Below are 19,787 nucleotides of genomic sequence, written 5' to 3' on the forward strand. Positions count from 1 at the left end.
AAAACTTGAACCACCGTGAAATTCACAATGCAAATCCCATGCTCGTGGAACCACCACAACATGGTCAAAGCCGTTCATCTCCCAACCACAGCCTGTGAAATCCACGGCACAAACATGGTCTGTTCCATTATTCAGATCCACAGAGGTTTATCTTCTAACTCTGTGGACACCTTCAACAACGTCATCGAAGCTGTTATGACGAAGATGGAGGCACAACTCGATCCCCTCCTCGACCGCTTTCATGCGCCGCCGACGTTCATCATCTACATGTTTCTCTTCTGGGCCGTTGCCATACGCAAACAGAGGGGTATTCCGATGAGCGCACTCTGGATGTGGATGACAAACACATCAGAAAAAGATCTTAGGTGAGAGAGAAGATGAGGGTGGGGTTGGGGGTTTGAACTGCGAGAGAGAAGAGAGAATCAGGCTGCAGGGAAATTGGGAAGGAATAAATAAAAAGAGGGAAAAAAGAAGAAGAAAGAATCACCCTAGAAATACTTTGGCATGGTGCCCAAGTTGTTTTGCTTGTGCACCCTAGCTATCGTCTTGATATCAAAGAGACTGGACTTCTCTATTACACTGATTAGTTGAGAGTTTCCTGGTTTTTTTTTTTGTCTGTGTTTTCTCCTTTTGCATTGTCTTTGATGAGGATCCCTTATCCTCCAAACTTTTTCACTTTTACCTCGCTTTCTCTTGTAAATTGTCTTCTTGTATCCAAAACAAAAAAAGAAAGAAGAATAAAAATTGCCAGGAACTGTGGGATCTCACTTCCAATTCCAGTATTAATATTGGTAAAAGTACGAGAATAATGGAGTCTGTATTGTAGAACGACTCCATACGTTAGTACAGTTTATTTTTTTTTGGATAGGATGTGGATGGCCTTTATTGAATTAGATATATATATATATATATATATATATATATATATATATATATATATATATATATATTTATTTATATATACATATATATATGTATATGAAGGAACTTCAGTTCTACTGCTCAGGCTGCAATTGTCTCTAATGTAGAGATGTTTATTTTGTGTTTTCATTTATGTTGTTCTTGTTGTTCTTCTTCTTCCAATTGTATTTTCCTTTCCCACTAATAAAATTGTTGCATTGATTAAGCAGTATTGTATGTAAATGCTCACATGTGTTAGATGAACTTGCATTACTTTGATAGAGACCTTTATTGAAGTACAAATGCCTATGACAGGGCCATAGGCAAACCAGCACTGGAGTTGGTAAGAGGAAGCCCAAAACAAATTTTGTTGAAGTTCGTACGTTTTTGCATCTGTATAGAAGTTTTGATCGAATGTGGATATTCTTTATATTGGCTTTACAGGTAATTTTAGTAGTTGGACCTGTGGAGTTCTTTATGCTGACTTTAATTGAATGTCTAGAACTATGATTAAGTCTTGAAACTTCATGCAAATTTTGTTTCAAATATGGAAGTATTTTTTCAGGCAATGATTATCATAGCATGGAGTTCCTTGAGACCTGTTAGAGTGTTTTTTGATGCAGATGTCTTCAGAAATGTTATGACTATATTCATTACATATGCTTTTCTCAATTTTCTTCAAGGTATTTGATTCCTATATGTCTGAGCTTTTTGTTGTACCTACTTTTATCAAAATATTTTCTTCAAAGAGAGAAAAGAAGGAAGGAGGATAAAATATCCACCATCTCACTACAGAAAAAATTTCACTGATACTTTCTGACCTCTCGAAGAGCAGCAATAAAATTAATGTCAGGATATATTGCTGAATTTTGGCTATGAACTAAAAGATTATTTCCTAAACCTTCCAAAAGGTTTCTGTGGAAAACAAGTCCTGACTATGAGGAGTTTTGTATCAAATAATGATAGAAATGTAATGATGGAGAAATTTCAAAATGGTAGACAAACGTTCTCACCTTGGCCTGTACAGAGAATGTTGAGCAGAAAAGAAAATGAAATAGAAAAAATGGAAACTTGAAAGATTCCGAATAACATTTGGTTGATTAAATTGCTTTATACAAGGCAAGCACTGATATAGGTGCTGCTATTCAATCAATAGTGACAGTTGGTGACAATCAGTTACAAAAAACTCAAACAAACTCTTATAACAAACTGAATAACTAAACTAATTGTGTAATTTCTTAACTAGCTAAACTAGAAAGCATCTCTATAGACTCTAAAGGCCTGCAACTTGCAGAGCATATGCAAGATTATCAAACTCGACTTGTAAACTCAACACACAGACTTGTGAGAGTTTCGTAAACTTGATTTGTAAAACTCGTAAACTTGTAAGAATCTACTTCATATAAAAATAATAATAAAATACCTATAAATAACATATCAATTCAACATTTCAACACCATAATAAATCAAATAGTAAATCATAAATTTTATAATACTAAAGTAACTAAGTCTAGTAGTACAATATTTCTAGATTAGTTCAAACTACACCAAATAATTGGGAAAGAAAAAACATAACAATCATCAGCAACTAATAAAAAAACAAAGCTTCCCTCCAACTGAATGGGAAGGTTCGAAATGTGGAGGATGACGTATGTGAAAGGTGAGAAACTTGAAACCCTAAACTCATAATCATGTGCGTGAAAGAATGGAGATGGAGACTTCAATGATCAACCCCCACCCAGCAGCAATTGATGAGCAGATGAGAAGGAAAGACAGGAAGAATCACATAGAAAGAAGGAAACAAAGGCAAGAAATGAGAAAAGAAAACCCTAATCATCATTTTTCTCGAAAATGAGTGGTTTTCAAAAACAAACTACACAAAAGGACCTTCTTTGTAAACAATTTTACATTTCAGGGGTTGTTTTTGTAACCTTGGATTTATATTTTGTCCTGTAGCGAGAGGCACCACTTGGAATGGTGTCTCTTGTTTTTTGTTGTCATACTTTTTACATCGGTTATACTACAATAGATGTAAAAAAAAGTACTTCTTACATCAATTTTAGTCAAAAAAATATAAGCACCACTCAAAGTGTTAGCTCCTATGTTCCTACAATAAATGTAAACAAAAATACTTTTTACACTGTATTTGTATATTGTTTTTCTAAGTCACTCATTTTAGTCAAAATTCCCCATATCGAGTCTTCTAAAACAGGCAACGCAAGAATGACCTACCCTAGTGTTGTTCATTAAATTATTGGGGCTTCAACTGGACTCGCTGACTCGGCAGTGGACTCACGAGTTTGACTGATAAACTCATTCGAGTTTACCAGTTAACTCGTGAGTTTAATACCTATGGGTATATGGCTTGGAAAGCACAGAAACCCACCCCAACTGGGCCTATATAGTAGGATTTATTTGGGAAGAATAGGTGATATCAAGGCTATCAAATATCTATAGGAAATGAGCTTAATAGTTTCTTGCTGCCCAAGAAGCTGTAGACACCCTAAATCTGCATATTTGGTCCATGCTAACTGTAATAAATAGGTCTGCTCGCTCCCTTATCAGCCTTAGTTCTTTCCGTCTCCATTGCTGTATTTGTAAACCTCTATTGACTTCCATATTTTTTGTTACATACAAATTCAAAATCCATAATTGAAAGATTTGCCAAAATAACCACTCGGTTCTGTTGGAAGTTGTTCAGTTCTTTGGTAGTCATTAAAGAATATTTTCTTAAAAAAAAATGAATGTAGCTTTATTACTTAATTAGTTTCAATAGCAATTACTATTGCCATTTATTAACTTTTTTTTATATCTTCTATTTGCAGCAACTCTTGATATTATTCTCACTTGGAATGCATTGAAGAATATGAAATTTACTCAGTGGCTTCGATATTTTCTGAAATTTTTTGTAGCAGCTGTTTGGATTATTGTTTTGCCAGTCTCTTATTCCAGTTCTTCACAGAATCCATCGGGACTTGTAAAATTTGGCACCAGTTGGGCTGGGCATTGGAGGAACGAGTCACTTTACACCTATGTTGTTGTATTATATATGTTGCCAAACATAGTGGCTGCAATTCTATTTTTCCTTCCTCCTCTGCGGAAAAAATTGGAGCAGTCAAATATGCGAATCATTACCGTTTTGATATGGTGGGCTCAGGTGAGCAACACATGCATTAATTGTTTATTTTTGTGGAAATATCTGTAGAGATGCTTTGTATATTAATCTTTGCTTATCATTCTAATTGAAATAAGTTTTTTCGGTGTACTCTACCTAACATTCACAATTCTGCAGCCAAAATTGTTTGTCGGCAGAGGAATGGATGAGGACATGTTATCAGTGATGAAGTAAGTGAGAATTTTATCAATTTTCTTTTTGCATCGCAGATCTTTTTGTGGTCTGGGAGGTGGGGAAGGGGGATTTGGAAGAGAATTTCAAGGTGGAAACCTAAAACGATTCAAGAAGAAGAAATGAAGAATTCTTTATTGACTAGGGCTGAGTAAATTGAAAAGAGTTGCTTTATATACTGAGCTATAACAGGTTATACCAAACTAACAAGCCTGTAAACGCATAACTAACTAATATTCGTCCTGTGGGCTAACTGGTAAATATCGACCAATCTCAGCTTGGAAACAAACTTCTGAGAATGTTTGGGATGTAAACTATTGGTGAAGAGGTCTGCATTTTGGTCAGTGGTGTGTAAGGGTAGATAGAAGTCGTATCAATCCAGCCATGCGCTTCTCGCGGACAATATTGTCAAGCTGTAATATTATGAACGTTGAAGATGGTTGGTCAATGGGAAAATTAGTGGGTGATGTGGTGTTAAGTTGGGAAGGTTGTTGCTTAATGGAAATAGCACCATTGACATCTAAGTAATGCCAACGTGGTTTAATTGAGAGCTGGACTGGGACACAGGCAAGGCAATATATAATATTCATAAAATTGAGTACATCCCTAGAGATCAAAATTTCTCTACTCTAAATTTCATATGCTAAATTTCCTTTAACTCTTGCCTTGTACCCCCAAAAAGGCACACTTTCGGGCTCTACTATAAAATTTTCCTCTGTGGGAAGTAAGTGTAGAGACATAACAAAGTGAGCCAAAAAACCATTAATGATGAGTCTGGCAGCTTGCCAAACAAAACGTCATATGGTGATTTATTTTCCAGCACTTTACAAGGTAATCTATTCATATAAAAACTACATGACTTATAACATATTTCGGCACTAACTTAGGAATTGAGGACTGAATCATAAGAGCTCAAGAAATGTGAAAAATGGACTGGTGTCTTCTTTCATAACTACCATTTTTGTTGTGGTGTTTTACTATTAATTAATACCTATATCATCATAACAGTCAGATAAAATAAATTTTTGACCATTATATGTCCTAATATATTTTACAGCTCCATTAAATTGCCTTTTGACCTTTGAAACAAAATTTTATTCAATAGTTATTAAGCCTCAAATTTACCCTATAACATCATTATCCAAGTGAATCTACTATAATCATCAAAGCATGGGCAAAATTGACATCTTACTCAAAATTGGGAAGACAAGTTTGGATCCTAAATTGGGGATCGTAAGATCCTACAAAAATTTAGGAGAAGGGATCAAGTTATTTTAGAAGAAAAACAACTTTAAAAGAGTTAACTCTTTATTTTAATTATTGATTTTCTTGAAATCTAATGGTTAAAATTAATTTTACTATAACTATTTGATTTCAAGATAATTTATGATGAGGATGAAAAGTTATTCTTGAAATAAGTTGATTCCTCCTCTTTATATATATAATCATATATGTGTGCATATATAAAGTAACATGCATAAATCTTTATATCATACTTCAAACACTTAATTGAACTTCAATTGAACATGATATGGTCAAATAAATCCCATCCTAGTTACAAAACCGGAAAAAAAAGCATAAGATACTTAATTTAATTATGGGGATCCATCAATTACCTTTTAATGATATCGTTATATTAATTGTGAAACTATTTTGACCCTTAACCATACATTTTAGGAAGCAACATGCCAATTTTAGAATTATTTTTTAATTGAATCAGACTAATTAATAATGTGGTATTGTATTGAATCAAGGCGCCTATATGCCACTTCTATTATTAATTTTATTTATATTTTTTTTTTAATTTAAAATATGATAAATGCTAACTAGTGTCTTAAAGGTATTAGTTAAGAAACTTAAACTTGAAATATTTTTATTGAAAGATAAAAAATTAAGTTGTTCATGGTCTTTTTTATGCTTTCTTATAGTTTAATTAATAAATATTTTAATTTTACTTTTAGTTGTCAATCAATACTCTAACAACGCTGGTTACCAAGATCCTTAAAAGATACTTTATGGCAGGTATACCCTCTTCTGGATCATGCTGCTAATTAGCAAGCTAGCATTCAGCTACTACGTGGAGGTACTATTTATGTAAATGGTTTTGATTTGATTTTTATTTTGAGTTGAGTAACTTGTGGACACTAAAACACATGTGAGTGATAAAGTGGCTATATGTCCATATATACATTCATGAAATTAATGAATGAGTTCATGATATTCTGTAATTCATGTGTGACAAGAAGTTCTGTTACTCTTTGTTTTTGGGAAAAAAGGTTGGAAGGAAATAAAAGGAGACATGAAGGATAAAAATTACATTTTTCCTTTATTTGAGAGAAATATGAAGAGGGATTTTTTTTTTTTTTTTGGAGTCCAGAATGAGAATATCACACCCAAATTTGCAGGGATATGGGGATGAAGAACTCTAGTTTTGGTGTTTTAGTTTCTTAAATATTAAATAATATTTTTTAAATATAATAAATAATTGACTTAAATATATTTTTAATTCATCAAATTTAATACACTTTTCATTTTAGTTTCTCAATTAAAATTTTTTTTTTAGTCTCTCAAATTTACCGTGACAGACTAAAAACAACATTATACAAATTTAAGAGACTAAAACCTTAAAATTTTAATTGGAGGATAAAAAAAATGTATCAAATTTGAGAAACTAAAAATATATTTAAACTTAAATAATTTTAAATTAAGAAAAATCTAATGGAGCAAGAAGTTTGTTTTTTTAATTAGTATAAAAGTATCTTTCGTATAGTTTATTTATTTCTATTCATTATTTTCACATATCCAAACAAGTATAGATTTTTTTTCTAACTTCTTTCTTTCATATATATCTTTATCTATCTGTCCGGACAATGTATTTTTTCTACTTTATTTCTCTTTCTTACTGTTATCCAAGCTATTCAAGGCATGGATGACAAATGAGAGAGATGAAATTATTGAATGAGAAAGACACTTTCTGTGTCAAATATCCATTCATATTATTTAGTGTGTTAGAGTATCCGCAAATATTGAGAAGAATTATGCATATATTAGGATAAATAAGGTTAGGTATTTGGTACTTAATTCCTAGAATAAGTTGGAACGATAGTGCTCTGTATTTTGTATCACATCAAAATATTCAATACTTCAGTTTAATATTCTCTCTCTTTCTCCTTCCTTGCCTAAACCATATAAAATTTTAACTGTATTTATTAAACTCAAATATTTATTAGAGATAAAAAAATATATTTAAATTTATAAAATTCTACATGGATACTACACAATTACTTCAACTATTCAAGCTTAATGCTATCAATACATCGAAGTAGATGAATCAATTCAATTCGTGGTTTAACTAAGTCACGCAAATATGGTAATTAGTAAACTGCCTCACTGCATTAATCGAACCTAGGACCCTCATGCATCTACCCCTATCGCCCCCCCAGCCTCCATCCATCGTGTCTTTGAAGCACATTGTTTCAGCAACTCAATGCCTCTCCTTTTTTTTTTATTTTCTCTCTCATTTGTAAGTTTGTGCAAAAAATAAAAAGATCATGGAATCAATTCCCAATAAATGAACTATTGAATTCATGCAATCATGTTTCATGTATTTTCTTTTTTCCTCCGTGTTATGATTGTATGAAACTGACAAAATATTTTTGAAATTGTACTTCATTGATTTTGATTCTCTTTTCACTAAATTAACCTTTCAATAGATATTGCCCCTTGTTGGTCCCACAAAACTAATCATGGGGATGTCTATAGATAACTACCGGTGGCATGAGTTCTTTCCAGAAAATGGTAACATCCTATGTTTTTTCCACTATCTTTACTATGTGTTCTGTCTGTATATTCAACTCACGTTCCGTAAGTGTTACAGAGACTCACAATATCTGTGTTGTCATTGCAATATGGGCTCCAATTATCCTGGTCAGTTTAGAAGGAAAGGAATTTTGTAGTTACAAACTCTATCTTGTTCCGTTACTTTGGCTTTCACATGTTTGGGGATTATTTCATTCCACTCTTGCGTGTTTTATTAATATATAGGTTTATTTTATGGATACTCAAATTTGGTATGCCATTTACGCCACTCTATTGGGTGTCATTGTTGGAGCCGTCGGCCATCTGGGAGAGGTTAGTGGTATATGTTTATTGCAATATTTTATATTAAACCTTTTTAATCCTCCCCCCGCACCCCAACCCTTTGTAATGTGATTTATTCACAAAAATTAAGTTGCATTATATGATAAGCTATCTCATAAAACCTATCTTTACATGATTTCCCCCCCGAAAGATTTGAATTTTTGCTTGGGATAATGAAAGTACTTAATTTCTATTCGAGGTAAAATACTTTTCTGGCAATGGTGCATGGATAATTCAAAATTGGGGATGTATACATGTCAGATACCGATATGCATGTTATCCAGCTGCCTCGCGGTATCAAAGCACGACTGTTTTGCCTTGTCTTCGTCAAACAATTTAATTTTTCTTTGGATAATGAAGAGATCATTATCATAACTTGAATATAATTTTTTTAAATAAATTTTATTACAGATATGCTTTTCAAGATATTAATGACCAACAATAATACGATGATGATAGCAAACCAATATTAATATCATCTATATCATGAAAAATAACGAAATCAAGAAAAAATAAGAGCATATATACAAATTTTAAATATAATTATATTTAACTACATCCATACATACGCAATTACTCATGCAACATAGTTTTTTTTTGGTGATTTTCTCCTAACATTTTGCATCTCTTAGATAAGGACACTTGAAATGCTCCGCTCTAGATTTCAATCTGTACCGGGAGCTTTCAGTCTGCGCTTTTGGACTGGAAGAGACACAAAAACTAAACAGGTGGAATTGGTATGTATGCAATGAAATTTGTTAAAGATATCATTTGTTCACATGTAAATAGTGACATATTTATCGTTTGAAATTAGGGATCATAGTCATTATTGTTCATTATTATGTTTCCATAATGATTATAATTAAAAGAATCACATGTGTATTATACATATTTTCCAACGATTTCCTCATGCCCGACACTTTTGGAATAGGTGTGTGGATAATATGATGAGTGACTTGTTTAATGAATCTATGATAAACTCTATTATCTTAGTACACTACTAGAAAAAGCGATTTCAACATCGATGGAAAAGCACATTTTACATCGGTGGTCAACCGATGTTGAATAGGATGTTGTTGAAAGTTAAAAGTTTCAACAGCGGTCCTCCAACCACCGTTGTAGAAAGACAACATTTTTCCACATCGGTGCTTACTTAGGAAACGATGTAGAAGTTAAACCTTCTACATCGGTTCTATAATAGAAAACGATGTAAAATAGTATTTTTTTTTCACATCGGTGTTGAGTTAAGAAACGATGTAGAAGTTAGACCTTCTACATCGGAGTTATCATAGAAAACGATGTAAAATAATGCTTTTCCACATCGGTGCTCAGTTAAGAAACGATGTAGAAGTTAGACCTTCTACATCGGTGGTCAGTTAAGAAATGATGTAGAAGTTAGACCTTCTACATCGGTGTAGAAGTTAAACCTTCTATTTCCATCATATCTTTGCAGAAACTAATTAAACACAAAGGCATTGTCGAAGAAGTCCAACAAAAGGAGAGGAGAATGCATAATCACATAAGAAGAAAGTTTTCAAATATAAAACAAAAAAAAAAAACTCCATAATCAATACCCACTTCCCTTTCTCGGTTGCGAATGTTTCCCGATAGAACACAACAAACCGCCATCTCAAATACAAAAGAAGGGAAGTAGCTATTGATATATTAACTTGGGTTTTAAAATTTGAAAAAGAAAATGTTGTGCACTGTCGCACGCATAGTTATAATGATCAATCAACATTCAATGCAATTCCTAAGTCCCATCTCTTCATAGTCAATACAAATGTACAATATAAATATATATAATATTAATACTTAAATATAATAATAATAATTATACAAGGAAATGCACATAAAATATTAATAGAATAAATTACACTCGCACTCCCTATTCTTTGAACTTATTACACTTGCATTCAATTCGTTCATGAACCTATCTAAACCCCCCCTAAGTTTTGCAATTTGCTACACTTGCACCCTTCTACACTAACGGTGTTAGTTCTGTTAAGCCAAACCTATCACATGTGAGGCATGTGCTAATTAAATGGAATTTTTAGGACATAAATACCCTCAATCTTTCTAATTGAATTCAACCTTCACCCCAACAACATTCTCCATTCATCTCTCCTCTGAATTGTTGACAACAACAAAACTCCCAAGTCCCAAGTCTTAACATCAACATTCTCACAGATAATTCATCAAGCGCCTTTGACAATTAGCCTTTGGGTTCAAACTTGTCAAAACATCAGTAATAAGAGCATAGTATATTTATAGAAAAATCAAGTATAAGAAAACATAAAGGTAAGCAACAACATCATTCATTTTTGTTAATCAGTAAAAACATGTATATTGATGAGAGCGGTATAAGAGGTACCATATGAATGTTACAAAACCAAAGCCAAAACATAGTAGCTGGTTACCAAATATTCTGCTACATAGTGATGCGTGAATAATGGATAACCAGAACCCAAAGATTAATGGAAAGATTGAAAAGATCCCCCTGATCCTTCGTTAGCTTTCTTAATTAGGAAAAATCCCCGCTCCTGACACATCCATAATAATACATTACAAAATATCCATTGACCCTTGTAAAATTGCTTCTCGACTGAATTTTCCTAAAACAAAATTTCAACATCCCTTTGCAGTTCCACATGAGAAAATGCTCTTTCAAATTAAGGACCCCCACATATGCTTGCCGTAGCGCTACACACCCACTACAAAAAGGGTGGCTAAAACCAGGGCTGCTATTATACAGCCATGACCAAGAGTAAAATATGATGCCATCTATTATGAAGTTTGGATCAGCTACAACACTCTTCATACTTTCATCATTCATAATATATGACAATAACATCAGCGAAATCAGCAGAACGGAACGACACCGTATCCAGTGAAAGGGTTGGCATTAGTGCGTTTTGCAAACCTACCTTTGATCCTTGGCCTTGTTTCTGCATAAAGAAACACCACGAGATCATTCTTATACTTACACTCTGGCTCATCTGAGACTGACTGTGATAAATTGGAGTTGTACTTGAAACCATAGGCGAACGACTCAAAGTTGCTCTATGACGGAACAACACCATCGGCAGTGGAGGAACTTTTCTAGTCCGCTTTCAAATCCATGGCGGCATATAATCATGCTTTCAGCAGTTATACTTCATTTTTGTCTTTGCTATATGCGCTGGTACCTCAAACGCACTTGCCCAGCCAGATCTGGTGCCGCCATAAGTGTCGTTGCACTCAGCTTGTCTTCTACAATGATGCCATCATCCCCACCGTAGCGTCACACGGCCTTAACGCTATTGTCCTTGCCACAATCCCCATGTTCGCCTACGCTTCTAGTGCCTCGAGGTCCTCGACCTCTATAACAACATTACCAACATGCTCCACCTCGCCATCAAACCCTAGTAGAGCACGTTTGCTCTTTTCTAATTTTAGAAACAATAAAAGAAAGTGTGGGTTATTGGAAGGGTAATTTTGACCTTTCACTTAAAATTAAACAGCATCAGTTAACGGAGACACAAAGGGTTTGCAAAAAAAATACAATTTTACGAAGGGGGTATTGATGTGATAAGTTGATATCTGGGGGTGCCAGTGTAATATGTGCATATTAATAATACTTATACTAACATAATAATAGCATCATTTGCGATATGGTAAAACACTCTATGTTTTAAATATGTTTTTATGACAATTGTATTATATTATATATGAAAAATATGTTAATTACATTTTTTTAAAATTATATATAATATTAGATCGATTCATGCGGGTCAACTCACCACTCATTACATGGACCTACCTCGACTGAATCGATAATCGGGCCTAATTTAATAACATTACTCCAAATACAGAGTGAAATTAATTAAGTAAAAGGTGATGTAACGTGTTTATTGACCCAAGCATTGTTTGTTGGAAGAAGAAGAAGATTTTATTTCATTTGCCACACAAAATACAAGAGTATGATCCCCTGTTTATACTAGAATAGAGTGACCACTCACATAATTTGCTTATTCAAGAATACTGAATGCTCACATAATTGTTTATTCAAGACTTTGTAACTTACAACTTTACAACTTTCATCTTCCACAATTTAAGGCTCATAAAACTTGTTATTATTATTTTTCTAATTAATATCTAACATCCTCCCTTAATTGGAAAATTCTTCTGCACACCAAGTCATGCTCGCAATCTTCGAAAATCTTTAAATTTGAGAGGCTTGGTGAAAATATCCGCAACTTGATCTTGATTTTTCACATGAGTCAATTCTACTTCTTTCTTGATAATGCACTCTCTAATGAAATGATACCTTGTATCTATATGCTTACTTCGTTCATGGAACACCGGATTCTTGGCAAGCTCTTGTGCATATCTATTATCAACATAGATCTTTGTGCTTTCCTTTTGCAACAACTAAAGCTCCTCCAACAATCTTCTTAGCCAAATGGCATGACATGTGCAAGAAGTTGCAACTACATACTCGGCTTCACAAGTAGAAAGTGTCACAATGCCTTGCTTCTTAGAACTCCATGTAAAAACACAATCACCCATAAAAAATACAAATCCGGTAGTACTTTTTCTATCATCAGCATCTCCGGCAAAATCACTATCACAAAATCCCACAAGCTTATAGTTATTGGAAGGAGAATAAAACAATCCAAAATCAATTGTACCCTTCAAGTAACGAAGAATTCTTTTTGCAGCCTTTAGATGAGGAGAGGTAGGAGCCTCTGTAAAGTGACACACAACTCCCACCGCATATAGAATATCGGGCCTTGTATTGGTTAGATACCTTAAACTCCCCATAAGACTCTTGAAGACCGTGGATTCTACCTTCTCTCCTTCATCAAACTTTGATAACTTCAAGCCACCTTCCATAGGTGTGTTCAAGGGATTGCAATCAAGCATATTAAATTTCTTCAACACTTCTTTTGTGTAGCTTCCTTGTGAGACAAAGATACCATTCTCCGTTTGCTTCACTTCCATTCCCAAGTAATATGACATGAGTCCCATATCTGTCATATCAAATTCACGAGACATGGACTCCTTGAAGTCTTCAAACAAATTTGGGTTATTGCCAGTAAAGATAAGGTCATCCACATAAAGACAAATAAATAAGACATCACCATTATTAAAATTTTTAACATAAAGAGCATACTCATTTTGACAATGAACAAACCCATTGTCTTGGAAGTACTTGTCAATGCGAGTATTCCATGCCCTCGGTGCTTGCTTTAGACCATACAACGCCTTGTTCAATTTCAAGACTTTTCCTTCTTGACCTTCGATGACAAAACCCATTGGTTGTTCAACATAGACATCTTCTTCAAGATAGCCATTTAGAAATGCCGATTTTACATCAAGCTGAAAAATTCTCCACTTCATTTGAGCTGCCAAGGAAATAAGAAGACGAATGGTCTCCATGCGGGCAACCGGTGCAAACACTTCATCATAATCAACTCCATATTGTTGCTTGTAGCCTTTAACTACAAGTCTTTCTTTGTGTCTCTCAACCTCTCCTTTTGCATTCTTCTTGATTTTGAACACCCATTTGACTCCAATTGCTTCATGACCTTTAGGAAGGCTTGATAACTCCCAAGTGTTGTTCTTCTCAATGGCTTTGATTTCTTCTTCCATGGCTTGTCTCCAACTTTTGTCTTTCATTGCTTCATCAAAGTTTAAGGGTTCATTGTCTACAAAAAGACAAAACAAATCATTTATAACTTCAGTTTCATCATTAATTCTTGAATATTTCTCATTCTTCTTCGCCATTCACTTGAACTCCCTTCGAAAAATGATGAGGCTTCAGTGGTTGAAGGAGTTGGTGAAAGAGCTGGAGTTGAATCATTTGGAGTCAAGGCTTCTTCATCTATTTCTTCAAAGTACGGGAGAAAATCATAAGTGTCTTCTTTCTCCTCCCAATTCCATGTGCCTTCTTCATAGAACTCGACATCTCGGCTCACAATTGTCTTTCCATTGTTTGGATTGTAGAATTTGTAGCCTTTTGAGCTTGCATCATAGCCAATGAACACATGTTTCTCACTCCGATCATCAAGCTTGAATCTTCCTTGGTCGGGTACATGAGCATATGCAATGGTCCCAAATACTCTCAAGTGATCAACTTTTGGCTTCACTCCACTCTATGCTTCTTGTGGTGTTTGATCTTTGACATTCTTTGTTGGGGAGCGATTGGACAAATAAACGGCACATGCAACAGCTTCGGCCCAAAATTCCTTTGGCATATTTTTAGCCTTCAACATACATCTAGTCATATTAAGAATAGTTCTATTTTTTCTCTGCGCTACCCCATTTTGTTGTGGAGATCTAGGAACCGTTAGAGGGCGACGAATCCCATATTTTTCACAAAATTCATTAAATTCTTTTTATGTGAATTTGCCACCTTTATCGGATCTTAGAGCTTTGATTACATAACCACTCTCCTTTTCCACAAGAGCTTTAAAATTTTTAAAAACTACAAATGCCTCAGATTTTTGCTTTAGAAAATAAACCCAAGTCTCTCTACTATAATCATCAATAAAAAGTAAGAAATATTTATTGTTACCACATGAAGGAGGATTGATTGGGCCACACACATCGGTGTAAACAAGTTGGAGAGGCTCATTTGCTTTTGAATTAAATTCTTTTGGAAAACTCCTTGCATGCTTTCCAAGGAGACATGCTTCACACAATTGATTAGGATGGTTGATGTGAGGCATCCCTTTCACCATCTTCTCCTCTCCTAAGGATTTTAGTGCTCCAAAATTCAAGTGCCCAAATCTCATATGCCAACACCATGATTCATCTTTCATGCTAGCCTTCAAACATTTTGCTTCATTGGTTTTAATGTTCAAAGTGAACATTCTATTTCTTGACATAAACACCTTGGCAATCAAATTAGAATTTTGATCTCGAAGCCATAAACAACAATCTTTCATATGAATTTCATACCCCTTTTTCAACAAGTTGTCCCAAACTCAAAATATTGCTTTTTAGTTTAGGAACATAGTAAACATCCGCGATTAATTTGTGAGCACCATCTTTTAAAGAAATTAAAATGGTACCTTTTCCTTGAATTTTCACCTTGGAAGAATCTCCAAAAGAAACATTTCCTTTAACCTTCTCATCAAGTTCCACAAATTTCTCTTTGCATCCACACATGTGATTGCTTGCTCCATTGTCAAGATACCATAAGCATTTGTCTTCCTTCTCACCATTATTAAGTGATAGTAGTAGTATTGGCTCTTCAACTTCTTTATCTTCTTTATTATCAACAAGATTGACCTTCTCTTCAACATTTGTTCTACACTCCCAAGAGTAATGGCCATATTTATGACAATTAAAACATTCAACATTAGATTTATCATACCTCCTTTCATATGCTTTTTCATAATTGTTTCTACCTCTTCCTCTTCCTCTTCCACGACTTCTAGTGGATTGATGACTCCTCTATTCATTATTGTCAAAATTATCATGATCTCCACTTCCTCCTCTTCCTTGGCCATGACCACGTCCACGACCACGTCCTCTTCCACGTCCACGTGCTTTTTGACTACTTTCTCCTCCATTTTCTTTCAAAGAAGCTTTGGCTTTGAGGACTTGCTCCAATGGCTCATCATGTCTTCTATTGAACCTTTCTTCATAGGCTTGAAGAGAACCCATCAATTGGTCTACGGTCATTGAGTCTAAATCCTTAGAATCTTCAATAGCACAAACCACATAATCAAATTTAGCGATTAAGGAGCGAAAGATCTTTTCCACCACACGAACATCTTCCATATTTTCTCCATAACGCTTCATTTGGTTCACAATAGCCAATACCTTGTTGCCAAAATCTGAGATAGATTCGGATTCCTTCATATGCAATGATTCAAACTCTCTATGTAGAGTTTGTAGGCACACCTTTTTTTACCTTATCAACACCTTCAAGGGAGGTTTTCAAAATCTCCCATGCTTCTTTGGATGTGGTTGCATTTGACACCAACTCGAACATAGCTTCATCCAAACCTTGATGAATGAAAGTAAGTGCTTGTTGATCCTTCTTCTTCGACTTCAACAAAGTCTCCTTCTCATTGGGTGACAAAATAGCCTCATTTTGAGGTTGGGTATAACCTTTCTCTACAATCTCCCATGTATCCTGAGAACCTAACAAGACTTTCATGCGACGACACCAATTATCATAATTCTCTTTGGTAAGACGAGGGAATTGAAACATACTCAAGCCATTGCTTGCCATCTCTCAACTCACAAAGTGTTTCTCTCTCGACACTCTAGAACTCAAGCTCTGATGCCACTTTGTTGGAAGAAGAAGAAGGTTTTATTTCATTTGCCACACAAAATATAAGAGTATGATCCCCTATTTATACTAGAATAGAGTGACCACTCACATAATTTGCTTATTCAAGAATACTGAATGCTCATATAATTGCTTATTCAAGACTTTGTAACTTACAACTTTACAACTTTCATCTTCCACAATTTAAGGCTCATAAAACTTGTTATTATTATTTTTCTAATTAATATCTAACATTGTCAATATAGTGAATATCTTTGCCTAACTGAAACGATTCACTGAAGACACATAATTGTAGAAAGACTAGGAACCAAATTGTGTATTTGTCAGACTAAGGTGGTCTAGGCGCTAATAAGCATGATTTGGGGAGAAATTTGAGGCATAAGTAATCGGTGGTGATATTTGGTACAATCCTTCAAACTCATGTTCTGCTCTAGCCATCCATTCAGTACACAAATATATATAATAAGAACATAATTATAAACAAACAAAATTAAATAGTCAAGTGTGTGGGTGAGTTTCCAAATCAAAATTAAATTAAAATGACAACTAGAGGCAAATAAGATAGAATTTGGGACATGTTAGGAATGACTGTGTTTGTCCGATGCAATGAATTGGGATCCGAGAACCATCAGCAAGAGTATCAAAGAACATAGAGTTCAAAAAAGACAGACAATAGAAATGAGTTTGGTTTCCACTCATATCATCAGTGGTACCAGAATCAAGGATCCAAGGTCAAAGAAAAAGAGAGAGGTCGGTGGGTACACTGTTTGATGTTGAAGAAGATCAGCTTACTCAACAATAATAACATCCCGAATCTGGGTAAAGGGAGGCAGCTTGGTGCCACATTGATTGGCTTTGACTGTTCACTTTTCTTGAAGTGACATTCGACTTCAACATGACTATAGCAGTTGCGATAATTGCAACGAGAATAATATTATAGCCCGTACAACCTCCATTTCATACACCAAGATGAGAAGAGTGGGAGACAAGATTGGAGGAATTGTGAGAGGCCACAAAAAAGTGAGCCAAACAAGCTGGGTAAGGTCGTTGGAGGGAGAGGAACATAACTATTGGAAAAAATCCAAGACCTACATATAAGGCTAGGATAGATTATATAAGCGAAAGATAATCCTCACCCTATGAATTAGTTTTTAAGATTGAGTTAGACCAAAATTCACAAAGCTTTGTGTTTAATTATTTTCTGCAAAGATATGATGGAAATAGGTTTTCGGTTGCTAGAGTTTGGAATGCACTAGAGTTACGTGAGCTGTGTGTAGTCCACCCGATTTTTTGTGAGTCATTGGGTTACCGATTTTAATTAATAACCAATCGAGTCAGCCAAGCCATATTGGGATTCTTACATATCAGATCAAAGTACCCACTTGGATCGACCATATAACTTGTGCTTGGGTTAAGCGGTTTGACCGATCAGTCTGAATCAGGTTTGGTAACACTGATTTGGGATCCTAGTTAAGTCCGTTCAACCTTAGGTTATTTTTATTGTCACTCTTATTAATGATTTTTCCCATTGTACCTGGGTATTTTTAATGATAGATTGTTGTAATGTTTCTCCAAATTTCAAGGTTTCTTAAACGACATTCACAATCATTTTGGTTCTTTAATTAAAATTTTATGTGTTAATCATGCTTGCAAGTATGTCTTTTTGAGATTCAGTGTTTTCTAACCTCACGAGGAATTCTTCATGAAATGTCATGCATCAACACATGACAACAAAATGATGTTGTCGAATAGGAAAACTGTCACTTGGTTGAAATGACTTATACCCTCTTTCTTCACTACAATGTTTCTCTTTGCTACTTGGTGTGCATTTCTTACAAGATGCTATCTGATAAACCACCGCATGCCTTCATCTATTTTGAAAATTAGGTTCCTTACTCCATTTTGTATCCACAAGAGGCTTTATACGTTGTCTTTCTCCATGTCTTTGGTTTCACTTGTTTTGTCCATCATCTCACTCTCGACAAAGACAAACTTTCTACCAAGTTTGTCATGTGTCTCTTCCTTGGCTACTCTTGCCTTAGAAAAGGTTATCATTGTTTCTGTCCTTAACATCAATAGTATATTGTCTCTATTGATGTTACCTGCTTCTTTGAGACCACTCCTTTCTTTACTTGTTCCATCGATGGAGACAAACCTCTAGTTGTTCTTCTCATTGTTCTGCCCATTATTTATGCCTCAACCGTTGTGTTTGCTTCACCCCTTATACCTACCTACCACAAACGAACAAAACTTCAAATAGAGATCCCATCTATTGATCTTACAACATCATCCCCTTCTCCAATGTTGTCTATCCTTAACCTTCCCATTTCCTTTCAAAAAGGTATTTAGTCTCTCACAATCTTTTGGAGTACAAGTGTGAGGTGAAGTCCCACATTGTGTAAAAATGAGAAGATTGAGCACCATATAAATGAAGGCACGACCTATAAACCTGAGTCTTAAGGTTTTAGGTTAAAGTGTAGAACTTATCAGATTCGATCACTTATATTGTTGCTTATGTCCCATTGGTGTCAATCTTCCCGGTGCTTAGCTCCCTCAATTTCCCAACAATTGGTATCAAATCCGATAGTTCAATTTGGTGACCAGCTTGAACAAGTATGATGGGACTTAGGAGTGGATCTATGACATGGGAATCTCTTGTATTGAAAGTCTTCTAGGTGGGTGAGTTCATGCACACATGATAGGTCCAGGTGACGTGTCATGTGGGTGGAGTGGTGGTGCAAGTATCTAGAGCATGTGGACATTAATGGTCATCGTGAAATAGTTATGAATGATAATGGCTTCCACTCGATAGGAAGACTACCATGTCGAAGAGACTCACATTTGAGGGTCATATTGTTGGAGTACAAGTGTGAGACTTCATTTTACATCGTGTAGGAATGGTAAGATTGAGCACCATATAAGTGGAGGCAAGACCCATAAACCTAAGCGTTAAGGTTTTGGGTTAAAGTGTGACGTTAGGTTCACTTATATATATGATTATTCATGACTCATTGGTATAAATCTCCCCGATATTTACCTCCCTGATTTCACAACACAGTTCTAGCCCATTATATGATTTTCCTCTTAATTATGCTTATTTATTTTCCT

General features: G+C 34.8%; 1 protein-coding gene across 2 annotated transcripts in view; it reads left to right on the plus strand.

Moving 5' to 3' along the window:
* Positions 1 to 19,787, plus strand: part of LOC114396601 (callose synthase 7-like) — an 83,294-nt gene that overhangs the window by 25,961 nt on the left and 37,546 nt on the right. For both annotated transcript variants that reach the window (XM_028358666.1, XM_028358667.1), the window contains 9 exons: positions 1,216 to 1,344; positions 1,466 to 1,583; positions 3,726 to 4,057; positions 4,193 to 4,245; positions 6,269 to 6,329; positions 7,960 to 8,044; positions 8,124 to 8,173; positions 8,291 to 8,377; positions 9,019 to 9,123. In XM_028358666.1, the coding sequence (XP_028214467.1) occupies positions 1,216 to 1,344; positions 1,466 to 1,583; positions 3,726 to 4,057; positions 4,193 to 4,245; positions 6,269 to 6,329; positions 7,960 to 8,044; positions 8,124 to 8,173; positions 8,291 to 8,377; positions 9,019 to 9,123 (1,020 nt within the window). The remainder of the gene's footprint in view (positions 1 to 1,215; positions 1,345 to 1,465; positions 1,584 to 3,725; positions 4,058 to 4,192; positions 4,246 to 6,268; positions 6,330 to 7,959; positions 8,045 to 8,123; positions 8,174 to 8,290; positions 8,378 to 9,018; positions 9,124 to 19,787) is intronic.

This window comes from Glycine soja, chromosome 18, assembly GCF_004193775.1.
Source record: "Glycine soja cultivar W05 chromosome 18, ASM419377v2, whole genome shotgun sequence".
NCBI classification, from domain to species: domain Eukaryota; kingdom Viridiplantae; phylum Streptophyta; class Magnoliopsida; order Fabales; family Fabaceae; genus Glycine; species Glycine soja.